Source organism: Caloenas nicobarica, chromosome 1 (assembly GCF_036013445.1).
Source record: "Caloenas nicobarica isolate bCalNic1 chromosome 1, bCalNic1.hap1, whole genome shotgun sequence".
Lineage (NCBI taxonomy): Eukaryota > Metazoa > Chordata > Aves > Columbiformes > Columbidae > Caloenas > Caloenas nicobarica.
In genome coordinates this window covers 80,597,243-80,618,182 of record NC_088245.1, presented here as the reverse complement: position 1 = coordinate 80,618,182, position 20,940 = coordinate 80,597,243, and the positions used below count along the sequence as shown (strand labels likewise).

The window sequence follows — 20,940 nt, the reverse complement described above, 5'->3', positions numbered from 1 at the left end:
AGAAACAGGCCACATCTCTCTGCTCAAAACTGCAGTGATGGTGGCACGCACCTGAGCTGGAAGAACTGTCCAGGGCACAGCAGAGGCTTTGACCACGCATGGCTCCAGCGAAGGGTGCTGCAGCAGCCCAGGTCTCTGGATGTTTGATGTCTCTCCATGGGGCTGGTGACAACAGCCTGATGGGTGGGAGCTGTGCCCTGGCTGCAGCGCTGAGTTGCTGTTTGAAGGAGCTGCAGGACGAGGCGAACAGCCTGTGTTGCAACCGGGAGGAGGAACAGGGGATGACAGGGTCTTCACAGAGACTCTGAGGAGCTAAGGGTCACCTGAGTCCTGTGCTGCAAAGGAGGGAAAACCTTGAGACTACCCTCACAGGAGCTGGGGATTCAGGTTCCCACAGGAGGGAAGGCTCGAAACCTCTTGCTTCCAGCAACACAGAAGTTCTCCTTCTCCACCTACAGTTCTGCCATTGCAGGGTAGGTACAGTGCCCCGAGAAAGATGAGGATGATGATTCCACCAAGGGATGCATCAATGCCAGCTGGGCCTGAGCCAAGGGTTTACACAATGAAGAAAAAGGAAGATGAGAGTTACCAGACAATCCCTCCTGGGGGGAGTGGAGACATCAGGAAGTTTGTTTCTTACTAGGTGCTCAGATCTCAGATGCTGCTCAGTGACTGTGTGATTCAGAATTTCAAACTCAACAGAAAAATGAGGAAGACATAGTAGAACCACTGCCTTGGACCTCAGGAGAGCAGATTTTGGCTTTTTCAGGGGTTTGTCAGGATCCCAGGGAGGCTTCCCTGGAAGGTAAAGGGGCTCAGAAGAGCTGCTTGATTTCCAAACCACAACCTTCTCAAAACACAAATAGTCTATTCCTATGTGCAGAAGCTCAAGCAAGGGTGGCAGAAGGCCAGCATGAACAGCTCAGCTGGCTCAAACACAAGAAAAAGCCTATAGATAATGGAAGAAGGTACATAGGACAAATAGAGACACTGTGTGAGCATGCAGGGAGGGAGTTAGAAAGGTAAGAGCTTACTGTGAAGAGCAGTAAGAAGAGCTGCTCTAAGTACCCCAGCAGCAAAAGGAAGGGTAATGAAAGCATGGTCCCCTGCTCAGAGGGTAGGGGAACTAGTGACACACGACATGGATAAAACTGAAGTACTCAACCCTTTTTCTTGCCTCATTTTCACTGGTAAGGTTTGCCCTCAGACCTCCCAGGTCCCCAAGCCTACTAACAGTCTTTGTGAGTAAAGCAGTAGAGGAAGCTGGAGTTACAGATCACTTAAGCCAATTGCCTGGACACAAATCCACAGGACTGGATGGGCTGTACTGAGAGGTACTGAGAAAGGTAGTAGAGGTCAGTGCAAGACTATAATTTCTGAAAGGACTTGGAGACTGTGGGACATTCCTGATGACTGGGAAAAGGCAAATATCTCACCTGTATTCAAAAAGGAGGGTCTAAGGAGTAACATGCCAGTGAGCTTTTCCCCAGAAAACTTAAGGAGCAAATACTCTCAGAAGACATTTTCAGACACATGGAGGTGATTTGGAACAGCCAGCTAGATCTACCAGAAGCAAACCATACCTGATCAACCAGACTGAAATAACTGCCTGTGTGAATAAGAGGGTAGCAATGGATGTTCTATACCTTGACTTTAGCAAGGCTTTTGACCTGATCTGCTATAATTTCCTTAACAGCTAAAAATATCAGTGAGATACAGACTGGATAAATGTACAACAAGGGAGGTAGAAAGTTGTCTGGACTTGTTGGTTGGAAGGGTTGGGATCTGTGATACGGAGTCCACCTGGTGGCTATTTACTAGTGGCAACACTCAGATGAGTACTGGGGCCAATACAGTTTAGGGTCTTCACTCACAATCTAGGTATGGGGATGGAGTGTGCTCCAGCCAGTGGGCAGGGCTGCTACTCAGAAGGACCTAGACAGACTGGACAGATGGGCTGACAGGGACCTCTAGGTTAAAGGCAAAAGAAAGCCCTGCAGCTGGGATGGACTAACACCATGCAACAGCACAGGCTGGGGCCAGACTGGTTAGAAAGTACCTTTGCAGAAAAGGTACTTCCAGGTAGATAACAAGCTGAACATGAATCAGCAGTGTGCCTCTGCAGTACAGAGGACAACTGCATAGTAGACTATATCAGCAAGAGCGTAACCAGCAATTTGGGGGAAAGACTCTTTCTGGGTATTCGGCTCTAGCAAGATCACTGCTACTGTGCTGGGTTAAGTTCTGCACTTCCTAGTAAAAGAAACACACAGTTACATTGGATTGAGTCTAGCAGAGGGCTACCCATCTGCCTAGGTGCTCAGAGAGGAGAAGCAGGGGCTTAAGAGAGGAGAAACAGAGAACTGGATTTCTTCCAGATTAAAAAAGAAGAAAACCAGGAGGAATGAGGAGTGATTGTTGCAATCTTGCTGTTGTCTTTAACGACCTAATGGAAGAGCATAACAGCAATGGGGCCAGACTCTTCTCAAAAGAGCACAGTGGTAGGGCAAGAGGCAACAGACAACTTGTAACAAAGGAAAAAATATTTAGCTTTAAGAAATGTCCTTTTTTCTTTTGGTCATGAAGATGGTCAAACACTGGAACAGGTACTGAGAGGGACTGTGGAATCTCCAACTTTGGGAACAGTCAAAACTTAATTGGACACAGCCCTGAGCACCCTGTTTCAACTGGACCTGCTTTGAATAGGTGGTTGAACTAGATGATCCCCAGAAGCCCCTTCCAGCCTGCGTGGTTCTGCAATACTGTACTATACATTGTATTTCCAAAAGAGTTAAAAAGGCAACACAGTAGTTACTTACGTTTTGTAGTCATTGCTGTATCATAAGATGCACACCAGTTATTTTTCCCTTGACAACTAGAGTTCTTCTATATTTGAGAGTTACAAACATACTTGTTTCCTTGGTTTTTATTTAAAAAATGCGAAAAACCCATACCATTACTAAAACACAAAATGAACTTACATGCTGCATTGTCCATGGAGAAACAAACACAATTAGATCCTAAATGTAGTCTGTGAAACTCAGTCAAGAACTACTGGTTGGTCATCTCCACCTGCCTGAAGTTTAAGCTTCTTTGCTTTTAAGTTAGGACCACAGTTAGGCCGTTTATGTTCCTGTGACTTCTTCACAACTGAATCTTGTACAGTCTTTGAAACAGTCTGGGCATTTTCTCTGCTTCCTTTTGAATTCGAAGATTGAGATGGTTTGTCCTGTAATTTATAAACAATTCTATTAAAAATCTAATACTATTTCTTTTTTGGTGTTCCCACACGAGAGAAGATACTTATGAGGTCTATTTTAAATCCTGTTGATTGCATTACTATGAAAACGTATATTGAGCAGATACCAAACTATTAAAATAAATTACAATGGAAAAGATCTCCATATAGGATGTCAGTGTAGATATAAATACCTTGTAAACACTTTTCTTGTTTGTTATCCCTTCTATAGTTATGATGTGTCCCTCATTTTTCAGCAGACCTGCTTTTGGTCCTATCTTCAGGTAGGATATTGTAGCGAATGCTGTGAAGCTGAAGTCTTCCCTGCATAAATTAAATCAGTGTTACAAGGGAAGGCTGGAGACAGAGACAGGCTGAGCCTTGTGTGGGGAAATGGGACACATTAACCCTTCTGATGGATGTTTCAAATAGCAGCTTGATTCTGCTTTATCTGTTCAAGTGGATAGCTACTTAATTTAGAGCAAGTCTGCCCAACACTTAACATAGTTCAGTTTGTGGAACTTTACACACACACACACAATCTGTTGGAATACATGGAGGAAAAAAGATCTAAGTCATCTGCTCACCCTCTTAAGAGTATTTAAAAAGAAAAAAATCAACTGTACAGATGGCAAAAAAAATTAAAACAAAAATAATGGTATTAAATATTCAATTTTTATGTAGGCTTAGAACTTCTAAATTGGATTCTCCAACATTAGAGACTTAAGATTCAGCTGGAGAGGGTACTGGGCCATCTTGTCTAGACTGTGCTTTTGCCAAGAAAGGCTGGACCAGATGATCCTTGTGGTCCTTTCCAACCTGGTATTCTATGATTCTATGAAATGACAAAACATACCACGCAAACAGCCAGGTTACAAGAGAAGCACCGTTGTTATTTTCATTATGCTTGCTTAAAATTTCTGAGTACTGCTTTCCACATTAGCCAGCCTGACCTGACTTGGACTTCATCTGGGAAACCCCATTTGCTTTGTTAAGCATGGAATGTAAATGGACTCTAGAAATAGCAGATTTCTCCAAAATGAAGCCTGCTGCAGATTAAGGGTTCAACCTAAATACAGAAGACTCCAGCCCTTTAAAATGGCGAGAGACGCAGCATTTCAAATGTTGCTCCAACTTCTGTTTAAACATTTTGAAGTAGAAATACAATAATGTTTTGAGGTTTTTTAAAAATACATTAAATGCACCTGAAAGAAGGCTAAAAAGGAGCCTACAGCACGTATCCGTTAAGACTATACAGAAGTAATATGAGAGCAAAGAAAAATGACTACTAGATGTTAAAAAAAAAAAAAAAAAAAGAAGCAGCAGACATCTTACATACTTCAGATACTGCTGCAGGAGTAAATGGGCAATAATTCTCTCCAGCTCCTCTCGAGGGTGCTTTGGTGGAGTAACTTCAGCCACCCTGAGTTTTGATACACCTTTCCCAGACCACGCATCAATTAATTTCAGTGGCGTGAGTTTCTCACTCATGTTTTCAGCTTGCTCAAGTATCTTGATTAGATCCCTGCAGTATCCTGTTATATCCATCTTCTCACATGCTACAAATAAAAGTGAAGTAACATTTAAATAGCAATTTATTTACAGTTATTTAGATTGTATCCATATATACATTAGGTGTATACATATACATGCACTTTTATATGTTTATAGATATATATATATTCATATATATATCTATAAATATATATCTATGTGCCATGTAATAGCAATGGGTTTTGTTTGTCTGTTTTTAAACAATAACTTAACAAATAAAGCTGTAATTTTTCCTCCATAAAATTAGGATATATTTGTACCCAAACTTAGATTTATCTTCTTACATAATTATTAAAAACACATTTTTACATGTATTTAACATTATAAACCACACGAATTATTTCAAAGCAGCATTTACGAAACATAAAATTTGTAAAGTATCTACTGTATTACTCTGCAGCTGGATTCCTTTTCGTCACCCATAATGTTTATTATAGAAAGATTAGAGAGCAAAGAGGAATTAAGAACATAAGCGAGACATTTCCTCTCTTAAGACACAGAAAAAATGGCACAGAAGAAAGTATTAATGCCATTATACAAATTAGCTTTGTCATGAATAATTATTCCAAGCACTAACACATCCATGTAGTACATAATCTGACCATGCAGTAGAAGCATGATGATTATGGCATAGAGTTACCCCAACTGCCTCCTCCAATACTAAGAACTAAGTACTGAAAAACTAGTACTACTGCTAGGTTTCCTCAGACCTTGCTTATCTATTAAAAGGCCCTGGGGGTAAACCAGCAGTAAACAGGATATATTTCAACTACACTTCATCACATGGTTCCTGTAAGTCTTGGGTACAAACCAGCTCCATACTCTTGTCAACTTCCCAGTATAAATCACAACTAAGCCCCATTTCCAACTATAAGATAACAAGACATCATTACTTGCACGATTTTGCAAAACAGTTTATTATAGCGAACTGTATAAAGAAAAAGAAGTTAAATATCTTTGTTTTGTGTACTTTCCCCCTCAAAAAACGTACAGGGAAATAAAGTCTAGTTATGAGAACAGTTTTGAATACAGAGTTGTTCTCAAGTTTTTCAAGTGCCAATCACGACATTTCCAAATGCTTCACAACAGATACGAGGTATGAGGAGAAGGTATTTTCCACATATTACAATTCCTCTGCTCCTCAAGAAATTTAAGGTGGTTTTGTGTATCGTTAGAGATGCCCGAGACCACCCTTTTTTCCTCAGCACTCTTTTCACAGCTTTCTACCTTTATATGGGATTTCCTGTGTCTAAACCACAGCTCTCAGTAAGTGCAGCAACAGATACTTTGTGCATCTGCTAAGACTTACGGCTTTCTGGATGAGTACCAAAAATGACAATTAAATTTGCCAATGATCACCCCTGAAAGTGTAGTTTAAGCTAGCTACCCAACACTGCCCAGGACGTTCGTGGGCAAAGCAGCAAAAGAACTTATGTCCCAGAACCATGTCCTACTGAAACCATCCTCTTTTTCCACACAGTAGGTCTTCTTTCAGTTCATCTCCCGAGTCCTCTCTACGTCTGGCCCATACGCTTTCCCTCTTATGATCCCAACCTTCTCCCAAAGGTAGAGCCCACACTAGACAGAAATTGTGCTGTTAGGGCTAACACACTGCGAAATCCTGAATTAGCGCACTCGGTTGCTCTGCACAACTGCCATGCACAGTCCTGACACAGGTAGGTCTCATGAGCATGCAGCACTGAAATCCTCAGAGATTTTACCAGGCAAGTTGTCAGAGGACACGTGCAAACTCTGCCTTTTCATGCCCAAGTGTGAACAGTTTGGCATGCGGAGAGCAAGAGGCTCAAAATAAAGCTTTTAACCACAAAAAAAATCCTGAACCAAAACCAACACATACCAGAATCTTTTTAAAACAGGTAAGTCAATCTCCTCCCCCTTGCCCCAGCTTCACTTTTGGGAACAGAGGAATTGCTGAGCCTGAAAGATACCAAAGTGTTTGGCCTCTGGCAAAAAGCCAAACCAGGAAGCGTTCCGCTAAACACCCTGAGTTCGGCAACACTAAGCCACCAAAACCTGATGTTGATAACAAGGTTTGCACCTTGGAAACAGGCAATATTAGGAGCACACTTTACAGAAGTTGCTCACACTTTGTCTAAACTAGATATTTCTTTAAGCCAACCTTCTCCATGTTCTCTGTCCTTGGTTATAAAAACAATTTACTCACAGTTCTCCCTACAGCAGTTGTCACACATTCTGTTGCAGTTTGCAGAATCCCATACTTCATCAAAATGACGGGCTATGAGGACTCGGCGACACCTGAGAGAACAGAGAGCAAAGAGGGACTATAGAACATAAGCATATACACCTGTGTCATAAATCAGGAAAGCGGCAAAAAGAAAGTCCTTTGGGTCAGTTCATATCTCAAAACAAGCATGAAGAATGATCTCAGGAAAAATCAGAAAACAAATATTGCACCACAGTATGCCCTGTTAGTTATGTAAATAGGAGTAATTAGTAGCTTTCAGTAATAGTAAACACTGCTCTAGGAACAGTTTGATTAAAGCAGAAAAGGATAATCTGCAATTTCAACAGAATGAAAAAAATCATATGAACTAATTCTTAGACTGAGACCAACAAAGGCTACACTGAACGCACAAGTTGTCCACAACATAGATACCAGTGTTCTCCATGAAGTATTCTGCATAGTTTAGTGCAGCAGATGAAGCATTAAACACATGCAGATTCCTGTATGGCCATGAAACACTGGTATCTTACATTAAAAACTAAGGCATTCCAGTTTTTGCTCTGAAGGGGACTTGAAATCCAAACAGTGCTTGTTGACAGATATATCACCTCAACATTAACTCCTTTGGTTCCAGAACTACTTCTTGAAGCTGGCAAGCAACACACCAGCATTCAGTTATGTGCAAGAGTACACTTACTGAGCAGCCAAACCACAAAGTCCAGACTCAAGACTGTTCCAATAGTAGTGTTTCTATAGTGTGGTGGGGTTTTTGGTTGTTTTGGTTTGGGTTTTTTTGTTTGGTTGGGGTTTTGTGTGTTTGTGTTTTGTTTGTTTGTTTTTTAATTTTGTTGTGTTTTCATGGATGTTTTTTGTTTGGTTGGCGATGGGCTGGTTCTTTGTTGTGGGGTTTGTTTGTTTGTTTTCCAAATGCCCTCTAAAAATCCAGCAAAATTAGTCTATTTAAAAACTAAGCAACCAAGTCACCACAGTAACTTACTTGTTCATATTCTGGCAGTAAGACACCATATCATACAGCTTCTCTTGCCCTACATTTTCCATCACTACCATTGAGCTGATTCTGAATATATCTCCAAACCCATAATACAAAATGCAGTCAGCTTTTTGGTCATCTCTACCTGCAATGCATTAAAATGAACAAAAAAAATTAGAAGAGCTTTACTTTAAGCACAGCGTTTTCTGGTACAAATTCCACTCTTACCTGCATGGGCTTCTGCAGCCCCTATATAGACAGTGCACAACTGTAACAAAATACCAAGCATAGCATACTAACCAATAGAAAATATCATGATACAGGCTAGAAATAAAATAGATTTAGAACAGTCTTCTACAACTACAGAATCAGGGAAACTGAAAATACTACTCCATGAAGATTTTGGCTCTTTTAACAACTAAAATAAAATGTTAATGTCAGACAGAAAGTCAGTGAAATCACTATTTTCTCACCCTAACGCTTCTTGGAAAATCCTAGCCAAATACATCTTGAAGACATTCTAAGCTTCAAATACCTTAATTAAGTATTAATGGTAATAAATAGAGAACTAGGTATGATTTAACAAAATATTCTGTTTAAAACAAACTGTGCCTCCTACAGCTGAACTTAAAATATGTCTTCCTGTTGCCCATCCCTCCCAATGATGTGCTCATGGGAGCACATGTAAACAGCCTTCCTGCTGTTTACAAGATCTAGAGAGCAGAAAACATCTAAAAAACCCAAGCTTTTAAAAAGTTTAACATATAACAGAAAGTAACTACTTCACTTAGATGGGCAGTCAAGGGGAAAAAGGAAGGTTTCCTAAGTAGTATGTTTAGGCAAATGAGCAGCAGTGCTTAACTAACTGCCCCCCAGAGGAAACTCACTTAAATCAAGTTATGAAAAAGAAACAGAAAAGCTTGCTTTAATCATCCAAAGTGGATAAATATTTGTGAAAGAACTCTTTCAGCACCTATATGATGTTTGTCTCAGCACTTCAACATTTATACTTCCTGTTACCTTCAGCCCTATCTAGAAGTACCCAGGTTCTAGAGTAAGCAGATGCAAACTCCCACAAACCTTGATGACTGTTGTATTTCTCAGGCCAGCATTAAGGCCAACTTCTATTATACAGGCATAGTTAAAATCTCAACCAACTGCCCCTCAGCTTTCCTTCACATGGATTCAGATCTGTCTTTGAAAAAGTAATAATGCACAAGGTCAAAAAATCCAAACCAAAACACCACAAAACATTCTTTTTAGCCATGACCGCTATTCAGTGCTGCTATATATTGATCAATCCTTAAAATTCCCTGCTCCAGACTCCCCATCCTACTTGTATTTCTGTGGCCATTGAAATTCGTACAGCAATTAGACACGATCTAGAGACAATCTGAGCAAATCACACAACCCAGTGGCTATGCAAAGGAAAAAAAAATATTCTTGTAACACACATCAAATCAGTCAATGTTATGTTATTAAATTATTCCGGTAAGCCACAGATGTCACAAAAATCAAGTAATTAAAAAAAGGCTGAGTAAAGGGCTGGGTACCCAGTTATTTGCTACACTGCAGTACAGAGGCCTGAGATCATGAATGTAGTTTATATTTGCTTTAAAACCTCCTCATGGAGACAGAGTGGCACTTTGGAATGAGTCTCAAAGGCAAGACACTTTGCACAAATGACTGAAATCGAAGTACAATTGTATTGGTTTAAGCATTTGGTAAGTGGTGATTTTGTAAAAGCCACTTCCTACAATACCTGCACGTCCACTCTCTTGGTAGTAGTTCTCCATGGATTTACTCATAGAATGATGAATTACAAACCTCACATCAGGTTTATCAATTCCCATGCCAAAAGCAACAGTCGCCACTACCACCTGAAAAAAAAAGATTAAGAAACCATCAAGGTACCTAAACACAGCTTGTTTAGATGAGACCTACATCTATGAAAAGTATCTACTTAACCTGGATTTGATTTGCTGCCCATCCTTTATGAACTTTGGTCTTATATTTAGCATCCATGTTTGCATGGTAAGTTCCTGCTTTGATTCCCAGTTTCTGCAGGCTCACAGTAACTTGCTCAGAATCCTTCTGAGAAAAACAGTAAACAATTCCTGCACAAAAGTGAAAGATGCCTTATTGTAATGTCTTTTAAAAAATCCCCAATACCTAAAAACAACTTAGAAAGTTTTAGTAACTTAAAAATACTAAATAAAAACCAGTAAACAATATTTGTGCCTATGCAGTCTGCAGTATTGATAGCCATGAAGGGAACTTCAATCATCAGCTTTGACTTGTAGGCTAAAGAGAAAATATGGTTGCTAATCCACATAATCATGGAAGTATTCTACTAACGTTCAAGGAGGACAATGGTTTATTAAAGCTTATGTAAAGGGGTGCTGTTCCTTATGACATCTATGACATCTCACCTGAGGTTTCAGATAAATCTGCTTCTTGTCATTAGTCAGTCTGGGCTAAGTCAAGGATTACACACAAAGCCACGTGACTTGTGATCATCTTAGCACAGTATGTATTTGGGGAGCTGCTCATCACAGCCACAGAGTTCCACAGCAGAGACAGGGACAGACTGCTGCTCCAGAAACTGGTGCTCTGTTGCCTTTGTAATATGGCTCTCCTCTTTATTTGCTCTGCATAAGTTACTGACTACACAAACTTTTACAGTTCTGCTTTCATCACAAAAGCACAATTCACCCAACCACACACCCATTCTGGGCCCTGAATAATACATTAATCTTATAATCAAATATGAAAAAGAAGTGCTAAAGATAGTAAGTATCCTGACACATAGATACTGACACATGCGTGATTTAAGAACATATAGATAACCTTTTTTGAGCCTTTTTTTCACAATCTTAAAAATTGATATTATTCTCACCTATTAAACATTCTTCTCTATATATCAACATTGTATTTCAATACTTCAGAAGATACAAGACTGTAAAGGCATTTAAACACTAATGAATGAAAATAGTAATTATTCAAGGTACACTTCTTATTAAATTTCATTTCTTCTAATGCTGGATGTTTAATGTATGGTGAAGGCAGAATTTCTCTACATGTTTAGGGTCACTTGAAAATAGCCCTGTAACACTGAAGATTATAAAACATAATCTGTTCTTTTTTTTCTCACACTTTTTACCTGAAAGTCCTTTGTATCTTCCATTAATGGTCTTAACTATGTCCTCAATGAAATCTTCATTATTTGAAGGCTTATGCCGAACCTCAAAAATATAATATACATATGCCAAAGAGTTCTTCAAGTGTGCACACAGTCTGCCACACAGTCTTATTATTCTACTTCTTCCAGTACAATAAACATAACTATTCTGCCATTTAACCAAAATTACTATATTCTCTTCATGTACGGTCAGATTACATCTCAGAAGCCCATAGGAAAAAAAAAAACAAACAACACAACAACAAAACACGCATAAGCACACCCACGAATTTTCCCATGCAGAACAATAAAGAACCTGTGGCCAAACTGAAAGTATAGTGCAAAACAATAATTCACAACTTTTTGCAACCATATTTTCCAACAGGTTGCAGCAGTCTGAGCCTGCTACCTACCTCTCTCCCCTTTACACAGTCCTATCTGCTAAGCCTTGCTCACAAAGACGGAGCAGCCCAAGCTCCTCTGCAGATGACAGCAATCTCAGCAAGATGAAGTATGAAGTATGAAAGAACACTATCATTCCTTTGAAAAGCTATTATTATTAAAATGTATAATTGAAAATCTATTCTAAAATTCATCAACTGTACCTTAAAGTAGACAATATAACCACAATGCAGTCAAACAAACAGATAAGACGACATACCTCGTAGTAAAGATTGGGCCGGTTAAAAGAAGCAGTAAAGGTAATGCACTTCTGAACATGTAAAATTTTCTGAGCATCCTTTAAGACATGATTTGTAGCAGTTGCTGTCAATCCAATCAAGGGAGCATTGGGAAACTGTCTTTTCAAGATACCAAGAGACTTGTAGTCTAAGCAAGAAAACGAAAAGGAAAAGATTTCTCATAGCATAGATCCAAAGCTAAAATATATTCATGTAGGTAGTATTCAATGGGGTAATACTGCAATAAATGTTATTACTAATCAGTTTACTACAGAACTAATTTATACATCCAAATGAAGGAATAAGTAGGTTGCACTCATCAAAACTGATGCTTTATCTTCTAACTGAATTTTACAGAAGCAGCCACTATTCAGAAGGCAAAACATATTGAAATGGAAGTTCTTAAAAAGTTAGAAAAATGTAAGCGGCATTTCATTAACCAACATTCAGGTTATTTCACAGGTCTGCTTTTACAAACAGCTTTTCAACTGTTTAAAGCTCTGCTAATAAAGAAGCCACGTGGAATTTGGATACATAGACCAGACTGTACCAAGGAAAGATTTTAAAGGCTCTGTGCTGACAATCACTTGCTGCCTTAGAACAGAAATGCAGCCAGAGGTACATATCCAAATTCTACGTTGCCTGTTTAACTGGCATGGCTGTTTGCTCGGACACCACTCTTTAACAAAAATGCAAATGTTGACTTTACAGTTACTATTGCTTCAAATCAGGTTCTTTCAAAGGCAAAGAAACACTACCAAATAAGTAAGTCTTCTACAACTGACAAGATAGGAAAGGGACTGAAGCACACTTTATTTCCCTGAGCATCAAGGGCATTTGTTTCAACTTGCTTTAGAAGCAATTAAAACACCTCTCATCAATTTACAAAATGCTCTACCTCTGTCACCTAGAGTGTTAGGGAGCAGTGTACAGAATGACACTTTTTCACATAGCAGTAGATTAAAGATGACTGTATTGTCCACATTAAAGACGGCCGCCAAAAAATTTCATTTTATTAAGCTCTAATTAAAGTTAACTGAATTAAGAGTTTTCAGAATACTCACAGCAAAATCTACATTGAAATCACCCCCATTTGCATGAACTCAGCTCCTGGACAAGGATATAGTCATTTGTGAATCAAATTTAAAGTACTTGAGCTAACACAAGTACTTGCCATACACTAAGTATTTATTTAACACATAAAGAAAGCACTTGGCTTTATTTCAGGCCTAACTCATTTATTGATGTCTGAGTAACACTGCAACTGGATTTCTAATGAGCATACCAGGCCTGAAGTCATGGCCCCATTGACTACAGCAATGGACCTCATCTACAGCAATGCGAGCAAGACACCCTGCTTGATAAGCTTTCTCTAGCTTTGACATGAACATCTTGCTTTTTGCAATCTTCTCCGGGGTCACATAAATGAGCTTCAGCTGCGAATTTCTGTTTAGCATTTCGGTATGAACCCACTTCACATGTTCCTGTTCAAAACAAAAGGAAAAATCAGGGGCTAACAAACTAGGACAACACACTGATGTTGCTTAGTGCTAAGATTCTTAAGAAGTTATTAACAATTCATATGGGGTAATTAGCAGAGACTGATAAACTGTTACATAGTATTTACCACTACTATAAGTCTTTGTAGAAGATCATTATATATAAAATGTTAATTTTAATAATTGGCAAACCTGTCACAGAACAGAAGGCAAATTGTTGAATATTTGTCTTTGCTTCATCATGTGTTATCAGTATTTTCCCAATAAAATATAATGTACCAAATATGTCTGCAGTACTAGAAGTGTAAAATCATTTCTTGCACACAACTCTAGTCTTTATGACTAAGTTTTCAAAGTGCTCTACCTGAAAGCAGGCTCCAAGTTCAGCATGTTGCATCAAGCCACTAAACTATCAAATCCAGGTCACGTGCGAATTAATGACCATGGCCTCCTGCTAGTCAGGAAAATACATTTCACTGTAAAAAGCAATTGACTAATAAGAGACTAGGAAATAAGTTGCTTCTCGGCCTGTGGATGAACAGCTGACCATCCTAAAGGAAGATAAATAATTAGATGTAAAAGTCTGCACTGCTCAACATGTTACTAATGGACAAAAATCATCTATTCCAACCTTCTAAGCCTAGAAACTGAGCAAAAATCTACAACATGCAGCAGCCAAAGGTACTTCACGTCCTCTAAATAGCCCCCTGAAATCTATTTATTCCATGAAAGCTGCTGGTTTACATGTTTTCTTGTCATTAAAACAGGAACACAAGATACTTATTCACATTACTCATAACACAGCATGTAGCTGGCATGATACTGTTGACGGAACGGCATTAGCAGATAAAACTGTGCCATTCATTCAGTATTCACAAACAACATACACAGAGGCAAGACACCAGCACATACATCACAAAAACCATGAACACTAGGCAGTTAAACATACCTTACTGCTTGATGCATTTAATAAAGCTGCAGAAATACCAAGCTGTTCCAAAACCATGAGCTGATCTTCCATAAGTGATATCAAAGGACATATCACGAGTGTGAAACCTGTAACAACCAATCATTGCAAACTGAACAGTCCAGATGTCACAAATATCTTCTCTAACACTTTTTACTAATGCATCAGCCCTGTGAGCTGTGAGCTTAAGCTTCATACATAGCAGCAGATTCCCCTCCTGGATAAGAGAGTACTAGGTCACATAGGGATACATCTTATCAACTGCCCATGACATGCACCTTCTCTTAGAATCTAGACCACAAACAACTGAGCTGCAACAGAGTATAAGAACTAATATAGAAAACAGAGAAAGTTAGATTTGCATCTATGTCAGGAGGTGCTAATTTACCATACAACTAAGCAATGCTAGGCCTTGGTAAATTTAGTCTTTGTAAATAAGTAAGCTTCCATGCAATTGGATAAGTTATTTTTCAAAAAAATAAAAAGCTTAAAAACTAGAACTGGATATTTATTTTTTAAAATCAATACACAAAGTTTCTCCCAAATAAACGTCAGAGTGGAAAAGACAAATAACAGCTATCCATACTTTAATAATTTACAGACTGTAAATTTAATTGAAAGGGAAAGAAAGAAAAAAAAAATAGTGACAAACTTTTAAAAAGTTGTTTCAGTGTTTAATAACATAATGTATTGAGAGGAGCCTAGATAAATTATTTACATCTAAATCACATCTAAAAAGCACATCTATTTTAAAGGTGCTATTGCTCCTTCAGTGAAAATAAAATGAGAGCAAAGTAAATATTACTAGTAAATCTTTCTCTCATATCTTCGCTCTTTTTTCCTCCTACTGTGATCTTATAATAGACACCAATATGATGCTCATTCTCCAAATAACTATAAAAGAGAGAAAATAAATCCAATTGTTTATATATGACTTTTTCTTCCCTTACATACCATCAGAACAGACAGCTGGTAACTGATAGCAAAGGCTTTTTCCACCACCTGTAGGCATGACAAGAAATATATCCTTTCCTGCCATTGCAGCGTTTACTGTTTCAAGTTGCAGGGACCTAAACTTCTGGAGTTTAAATTTTCCCTGCAGTGCAGTTTTTATCTTCTCATACCATGGAAAATCTGTTAAGGGAAAAAAAAACAAACACGTTTCATAACCAAGTTAAAATATAAGAAGGGCAATTTACATATACAGTAAGTAAATCTGGAAGCAACACAATTTTAGATCTGGGAAAGCATTTGAAGATTCAATAATGGCGCACAAAAAGCTACAAACAACCTCAGTCTCTATAAATCAGTTTTTAAGATGGACCTTTGAAAACCTTATGAAATGTAAACACCATCCACCTCTACACTAAAGGCTTTCATTGCACATAAACATGAACCAATGCAAAAAACTCACAAGCAGATGAAGAACTTCAAAGTGCTAATGATCAAGTTAACTGATTAGTCCAAAATTAAATGGAAATGAGAAGCCCACTGTGAAAATAAATAAAACCAGACACTGAATCCTACAACAATTTCCCAAATGCTTCTCTCACACAAATGCACTGATTACAAATAGCATAATGAAAACAGGGTTATATTTTTTCCATATTTTCCAGTGATAATAAACATTCATTTTAAAAAAGGGGGGGATGGGAAGTTTAATCTTCCCCAAAACAATCACCCCAAGATGCTTACAATATTTTTCTTTTCTTCAATAAAGAGCTAAAAATTGCATCATTTAAAGAGATAATACTGTACAAAATTAAGTTTCAGATGCATCATGAAGGATACTAACCATTTTCATATTACTAAAATTAAAATGCAGAAAAACTGTGGGAACTCCAGGCTACACCACATGCAATGAAATAATTTACTTTGGGACTTGAGGTGACATTGCTTCCTAATTTACAGAGCACAGCCATGATCCAAAGCTCTCTGAAACCAATAAAAGCCTCCCACTGACTTCAGTGAGCTTGATACCAGGATCAAATTCAGCTACTGTTCTTATTGAATGTGTACACAGCACCTGATGGCAAACATGTTCGTTTTCAAAGCTTAGGACTGAATTAGGCACAAAAGTACCCAAACCAAAATTATTTGCTCTAATAGCACCCGTCTGTAATTATAAAGTATCAGTATTCTTACATACGCATAACACTTCTCTCAAACACAGAAAAATATGGACTAGACTACAAAATTAATATCATTTTTTAAAAATAAAAAACAGAATACACAAAACAGATCGAGGCAGAAACTAAAAATGCATTTCTAAATTGCAAGTGAAGTAAAAAGAGGAAAAAAGCCATAAAGAGATCTGAATTGATCATTAGGCATAAAATGCTCAAGACCCACCAACTATCCGGGACTTCAGCTAAAGTTTAGCTTGCAAGACAGCATTTCCAAAAGAACAGCAGCCCTCATACCTCCACCTCACTTGCTACTTGGACTAACTCTACCAGACTAATGTATTCTATGTTACTTTTGGCAGTCAGCATCCATCTAATTTGCATTAATTTGGTAAGACAGGCTACATAACACATGGCAACACAACCAATGTCCTACCCACTCAAGCAAGAAGAAACACACAGCAAGAAGTAACTTTGAGAGTGCAATATTATTATCAAATCCTGAAGAGATCCAGAGTAATTATTTTTAAAACATAAACAGGGAATATAATTATTGCAATATATCCAGATTTACTCTGGGGTTCTTACAGCAAATCAAATCAAGTTGTGACTTTGCAACAAGAAAAAAATACAAGTAGTTGTAACAGGCCATTCTTGTGATAGTTGTGCCCAGAAGAACTCAGATTAGTACTTCAGTATGCCCAAGGAGTTAAGTACAAACATTACCCTGTATAATTAAGATGGCATATTACCCTGTATAATTAAGATGGCATGTCACCCTGCTGAACAAAATGAAATAGGACAATATCATTATCCAAACAAAGTGCTGCATGAACACATCTTCCCCCGTACTGAATTAGCATACTTCTATATTAGAATATTTGAATTCAACTCTACAAACCTTTTTTGTTCCATGCCTCAGCTGAGGTTTCGGTGTCTTTACTTCCACTTGCCTCCGCGTCTCCTGAGGACTGCTTTATCAGACTCTTTACTCTCATCTTCTTTTCAATGAGTTCCTGCTGCTTATCCACAAGCTCCTGAATCTGCATCTCCACTGCTTGCAGCTCATTTTCAATGGAAGCCAGTACCTCCTCTAGCACTGAAGGGAAAAGCAAGTGGAAGGCAGAATAGACACTACAGGAACATGCTAATCCCAGTTTTAAATGACATTTTACTTAGTTTGTCGATCGAGAACAATCAAAATTAAACACAAACCAAAAGCATCTAGACAAACAGCCTGACAGGCCCACTGATAAGATTGTAGCATCCTATATTGTATATGCAATGTAAAAATACTTAGCAAGGCTTAACAACGTATTTCTTATACTAGTAAGTCATATATACACATGTATACTGTAAGTTGTCATCTCCAATACGGTGTATGAGAGATATGCAACACCATCATTGCCTGCATTGATTAATAGAGAAAAACACATGTCACAATCACATTTCTCAAAAGCAGCACCTCTCCAGAGAAACACTTGAAATTATTTTCTTTTCTGCAGATGCATGTTAAGCATATTGCATCTGCCCTGACACTAAAGCTGCAAGTGTTACAATGAAGACAACGAGTACTCCAGCCAATTTCAAGGTGAGTACATTAGAACATTTTAATAGAAAGCATTTACATGTGAGAAACAACATCAATCTCCAGAAGTAAAGGTCTTCTGAAGATGGAAATAGGAACATTCGCAAAAATGTTTATGCACCCAGATCTCCCTTCTATGCAGAAGCAGAGGATCTGCTGAACATCAGCATTTGAACACAGAGGACAAATGCTTTTGTGGACACAAACCATTCTTCACATCTGAAAAAAATAAGGCAAACACTCCCCAAAAGCTTGGATTACATAAGGGAATCTTTGGTGGGAATTTGCCTGTTTACATCCTAATATTCATCTGTGTGAATTATGGATTGTGTTCTAGAATCCAAGCCCCAGGATTTAAAACAATAATTAACACATACCACAGCATGCCAAGCATGTATCATCACTTCAGGGCCAAGTCAGAAAAGCATAAGAAATGTCTTCCCTGCCCCACAAAATAAGAGATTTTGGCCCAAGCATAGCAGATATGGTAGTGTGCTTATGGAAGCAAAAATGTATGATATGGAAAAAGATACCCTCATCACAAATGACACAAAATGGGAATATTTGTTTTCCTAAATTCCCATTGTTACTCAGCAGGAAAGAGTTGAAATTATCTTGAAATATGAAGCATATTTTCAAAATATTGAAAACCGAGTAATATCCTTGACAAACCTGCTTTTGTTTTATATCTAAGAAACAAAAAGTTATCAAGAAACTTTTTCTTCAAATCTGAAATATAATAGCACAGACCCCACAAACTCTATTCTGCATACATTAAATTCATATAAATAACAATTAATAATATCAGGTGATTGTGTCTGTTAGCTAAAAGATCGCAAGCTGAACATATTGCATACTAATTCTGGATTACCTGCAACAGCTGCCATCTTTGGCGATTAGAGAATGTTATCCTTAGGAGACTTTATTTAACCAAGCAACTCTCACTAAGAATAAAATTAAAAAGAAATTAATGAGTAATCCTTCTAAACTTAGTACAAATTTACTGCAAGAGATTCTTCATTACTATAGAGTGAGTTAATATAACAGTTTAAGTACTGGTTCATTTAATCTGCCTATGTAAATACACCCAATTAGATTACACAGTTTCTCCCTTCTGCAAAAGGCACAGATACCAACTCACAACCAATTCCTAAGGCTATAGGTCACCAACCTTCTAAATGAAACCAAGGAAATTTTGACCAGATCATAAATTTTCTGTGAGGCCTGGTCTAATATAGACCAGTCATTCATTCACCTTCAACATATCTTTTTTTTTTTTCCATCTCTTCAAAGACTATTTTACAGAAAAGTCTGAACAGATTATATTGTGCCCCTTTGAAAAGCAACCACCATAACACCTAGAGCATCTTCTAGAAGGAAGTAGAAAGGTAGTTTGGTTCAGAGAAGGGGAATTAGTTTTGATTAGATCAGAGAGAAGAACTTAGAATGCTATTTATTGGCTGATTTTTTGAGCAACGTTCTTTGTTCAGTAGAACAAGCTGATTCCACCACAAGAAATATTTTACTGTGTTCCTATAAATGGAGGTGAAATACACATATAAAAAGAATGGTGAATAAAATACTGACTTTGCCAGAAGAGGTTATAATTAAAAATAAGTTGATTATTGTATAAGATAACTCAGCAGTATCAAGATCACCCACATCATTCAAGTTACACGGTTCTGTCCTTATACCACCTGCCACTTGCACAAACATATTTGGAAATAATCTCCCCAAAGTACAGAGCAAGCAGGTACATCCAGAAAAATCAGTAGACATGAAACAGACATATAACAAATACAAACTACTACTTCTGTTCCTCCCAGCAAACACAAGCATCACAAACATCACTAGGCTGACAGCTCAGGAAATATAAGCCATTTTCTTATCCAAAGAGTGGGAAGAGAATGAAAATCACCTATGAAAGTTTCCCTATATGCTGCTAAAGCTCCACAAGTCTTTATTTTGGCTCCCATCCCTAGAAGTAGCCACACAACATACCTTATTCTATACCATTACTGCCAACAAAGACCCCCAAATACCACTTGATTCCTCAAAGAGGTAGTTCCTAAGAAACTGAATAAGAATGAACTCATAGCTTATAAACCAGAGTAGACAAACAGCAAGTGGAAGCATCTTACCCATCAGGCTGTTCTAGACCACTGTAAAAAACAGCTGAATTCCTGTGTATTCATCCCACTACAGTTTTTTCTAAAGAGTGGGGAAAAAGAGGTCTCTAAGCAGATACATGATGAACACTCCTAAACCAGACAGATTTAGCAACCAGCGTCAATTTCCACCCCGCACGGATCTAAATTAGTGTCCCAGCACTGGAAGCTTTCTTACCTCAGCTTCCATCCAGCCTCCACATTAAACCTCTTCAGTTCCACCTCTAAAAAGTTATTTTAATAGAGCATTATCAAACCAAGAACCATTAAGAGAGCATTATCAAGCCAAGAACACTGACATTAGTGAATAAAACCAACAATAAATGCACAAGCATTAGGTGTCACCTTAGCAACAGTTTAACGGGGTAAAAAAAAAAAAAAAAAAATCCCCCACCTGGCCATAAAACTCCGTGAAACCATCTTAAAAAAAAAACTCCTTAAGAAAGAAAAAGAAAAGACAAACCAACAGCAGGGAGAGATATTTACACCGGCCGTTTCAGCACCCATGGCCTGCAAGCAGCGCCCGGACCGCTCCACACTCCCACCCGGAGAGCCGGTTTCCCCTCCCGGCTCCGCCTCTTCCGCTGCCGGCTTTCCTCAGCCAATCGCAAGAGGGGGAGAGCGCGAGAGTGGCCACGCGCATCCCCTCTCGCCCAATCAGCAGCGGCCCTGCGAGGCTTCCCGTCTGCTTTCGCGAAAGCAGAGAGGCGGGTCCCGAGACGGGAGGAGGGCGGGGGGCGCA

The 20,940-nt window shown here is 38.4% G+C and overlaps 1 protein-coding gene across 5 annotated transcripts; it reads right to left on the bottom strand.

The window, feature by feature from the left end:
• Positions 1-2,477: 2,477 nt before the first annotated feature.
• Positions 2,478-20,762, bottom strand: RECQL (RecQ like helicase). 5 transcript variants are annotated; one of them, XM_065657192.1, is made up of 16 exons: positions 20,662-20,755; positions 20,377-20,422; positions 18,902-18,974; positions 17,344-17,541; positions 15,271-15,450; positions 14,299-14,405; positions 13,136-13,334; positions 11,832-11,998; positions 11,153-11,234; positions 9,958-10,106; positions 9,752-9,869; positions 7,996-8,134; positions 6,978-7,069; positions 4,578-4,797; positions 3,433-3,562; positions 2,478-3,229 (listed from the first exon to the last, which is right to left on the bottom strand). In XM_065657192.1, the coding sequence occupies exons 3-16, from the start codon at positions 18,915-18,917 to the stop codon at positions 3,041-3,043; spliced, it is 1,986 nt and encodes a 661-aa protein (XP_065513264.1). In that variant the 5' UTR covers positions 18,918-18,974; positions 20,377-20,422; positions 20,662-20,755; the 3' UTR covers positions 2,478-3,040. The 5 variants fall into 5 exon arrangements, with proteins under 5 accessions (XP_065513264.1, XP_065513281.1, XP_065513274.1 ...); XM_065657209.1 differs by lacking the exon at positions 20,377-20,422 and having other exon boundaries at positions 20,685-20,762; XM_065657202.1 differs by lacking the exon at positions 20,377-20,422.
• Between the last annotated feature and the right edge of the window lie 178 nt (positions 20,763-20,940).

Coding starts and splice junctions, on each gene's coding strand:
- RECQL (XM_065657209.1), bottom strand. Junction 10,107..11,152: donor AAGATACAAAGGACTTTCAG/GTAAAAAGTGTG, acceptor ACTTTTGTGCAG/GAATTGTTTACTGTTTTTCT. Junction 3,563..4,577: donor CTCCTGCAGCAGTATCTGAA/GTATGTAAGATG, acceptor TAATTTATGCAG/GGAAGACTTCAGCTTCACAG.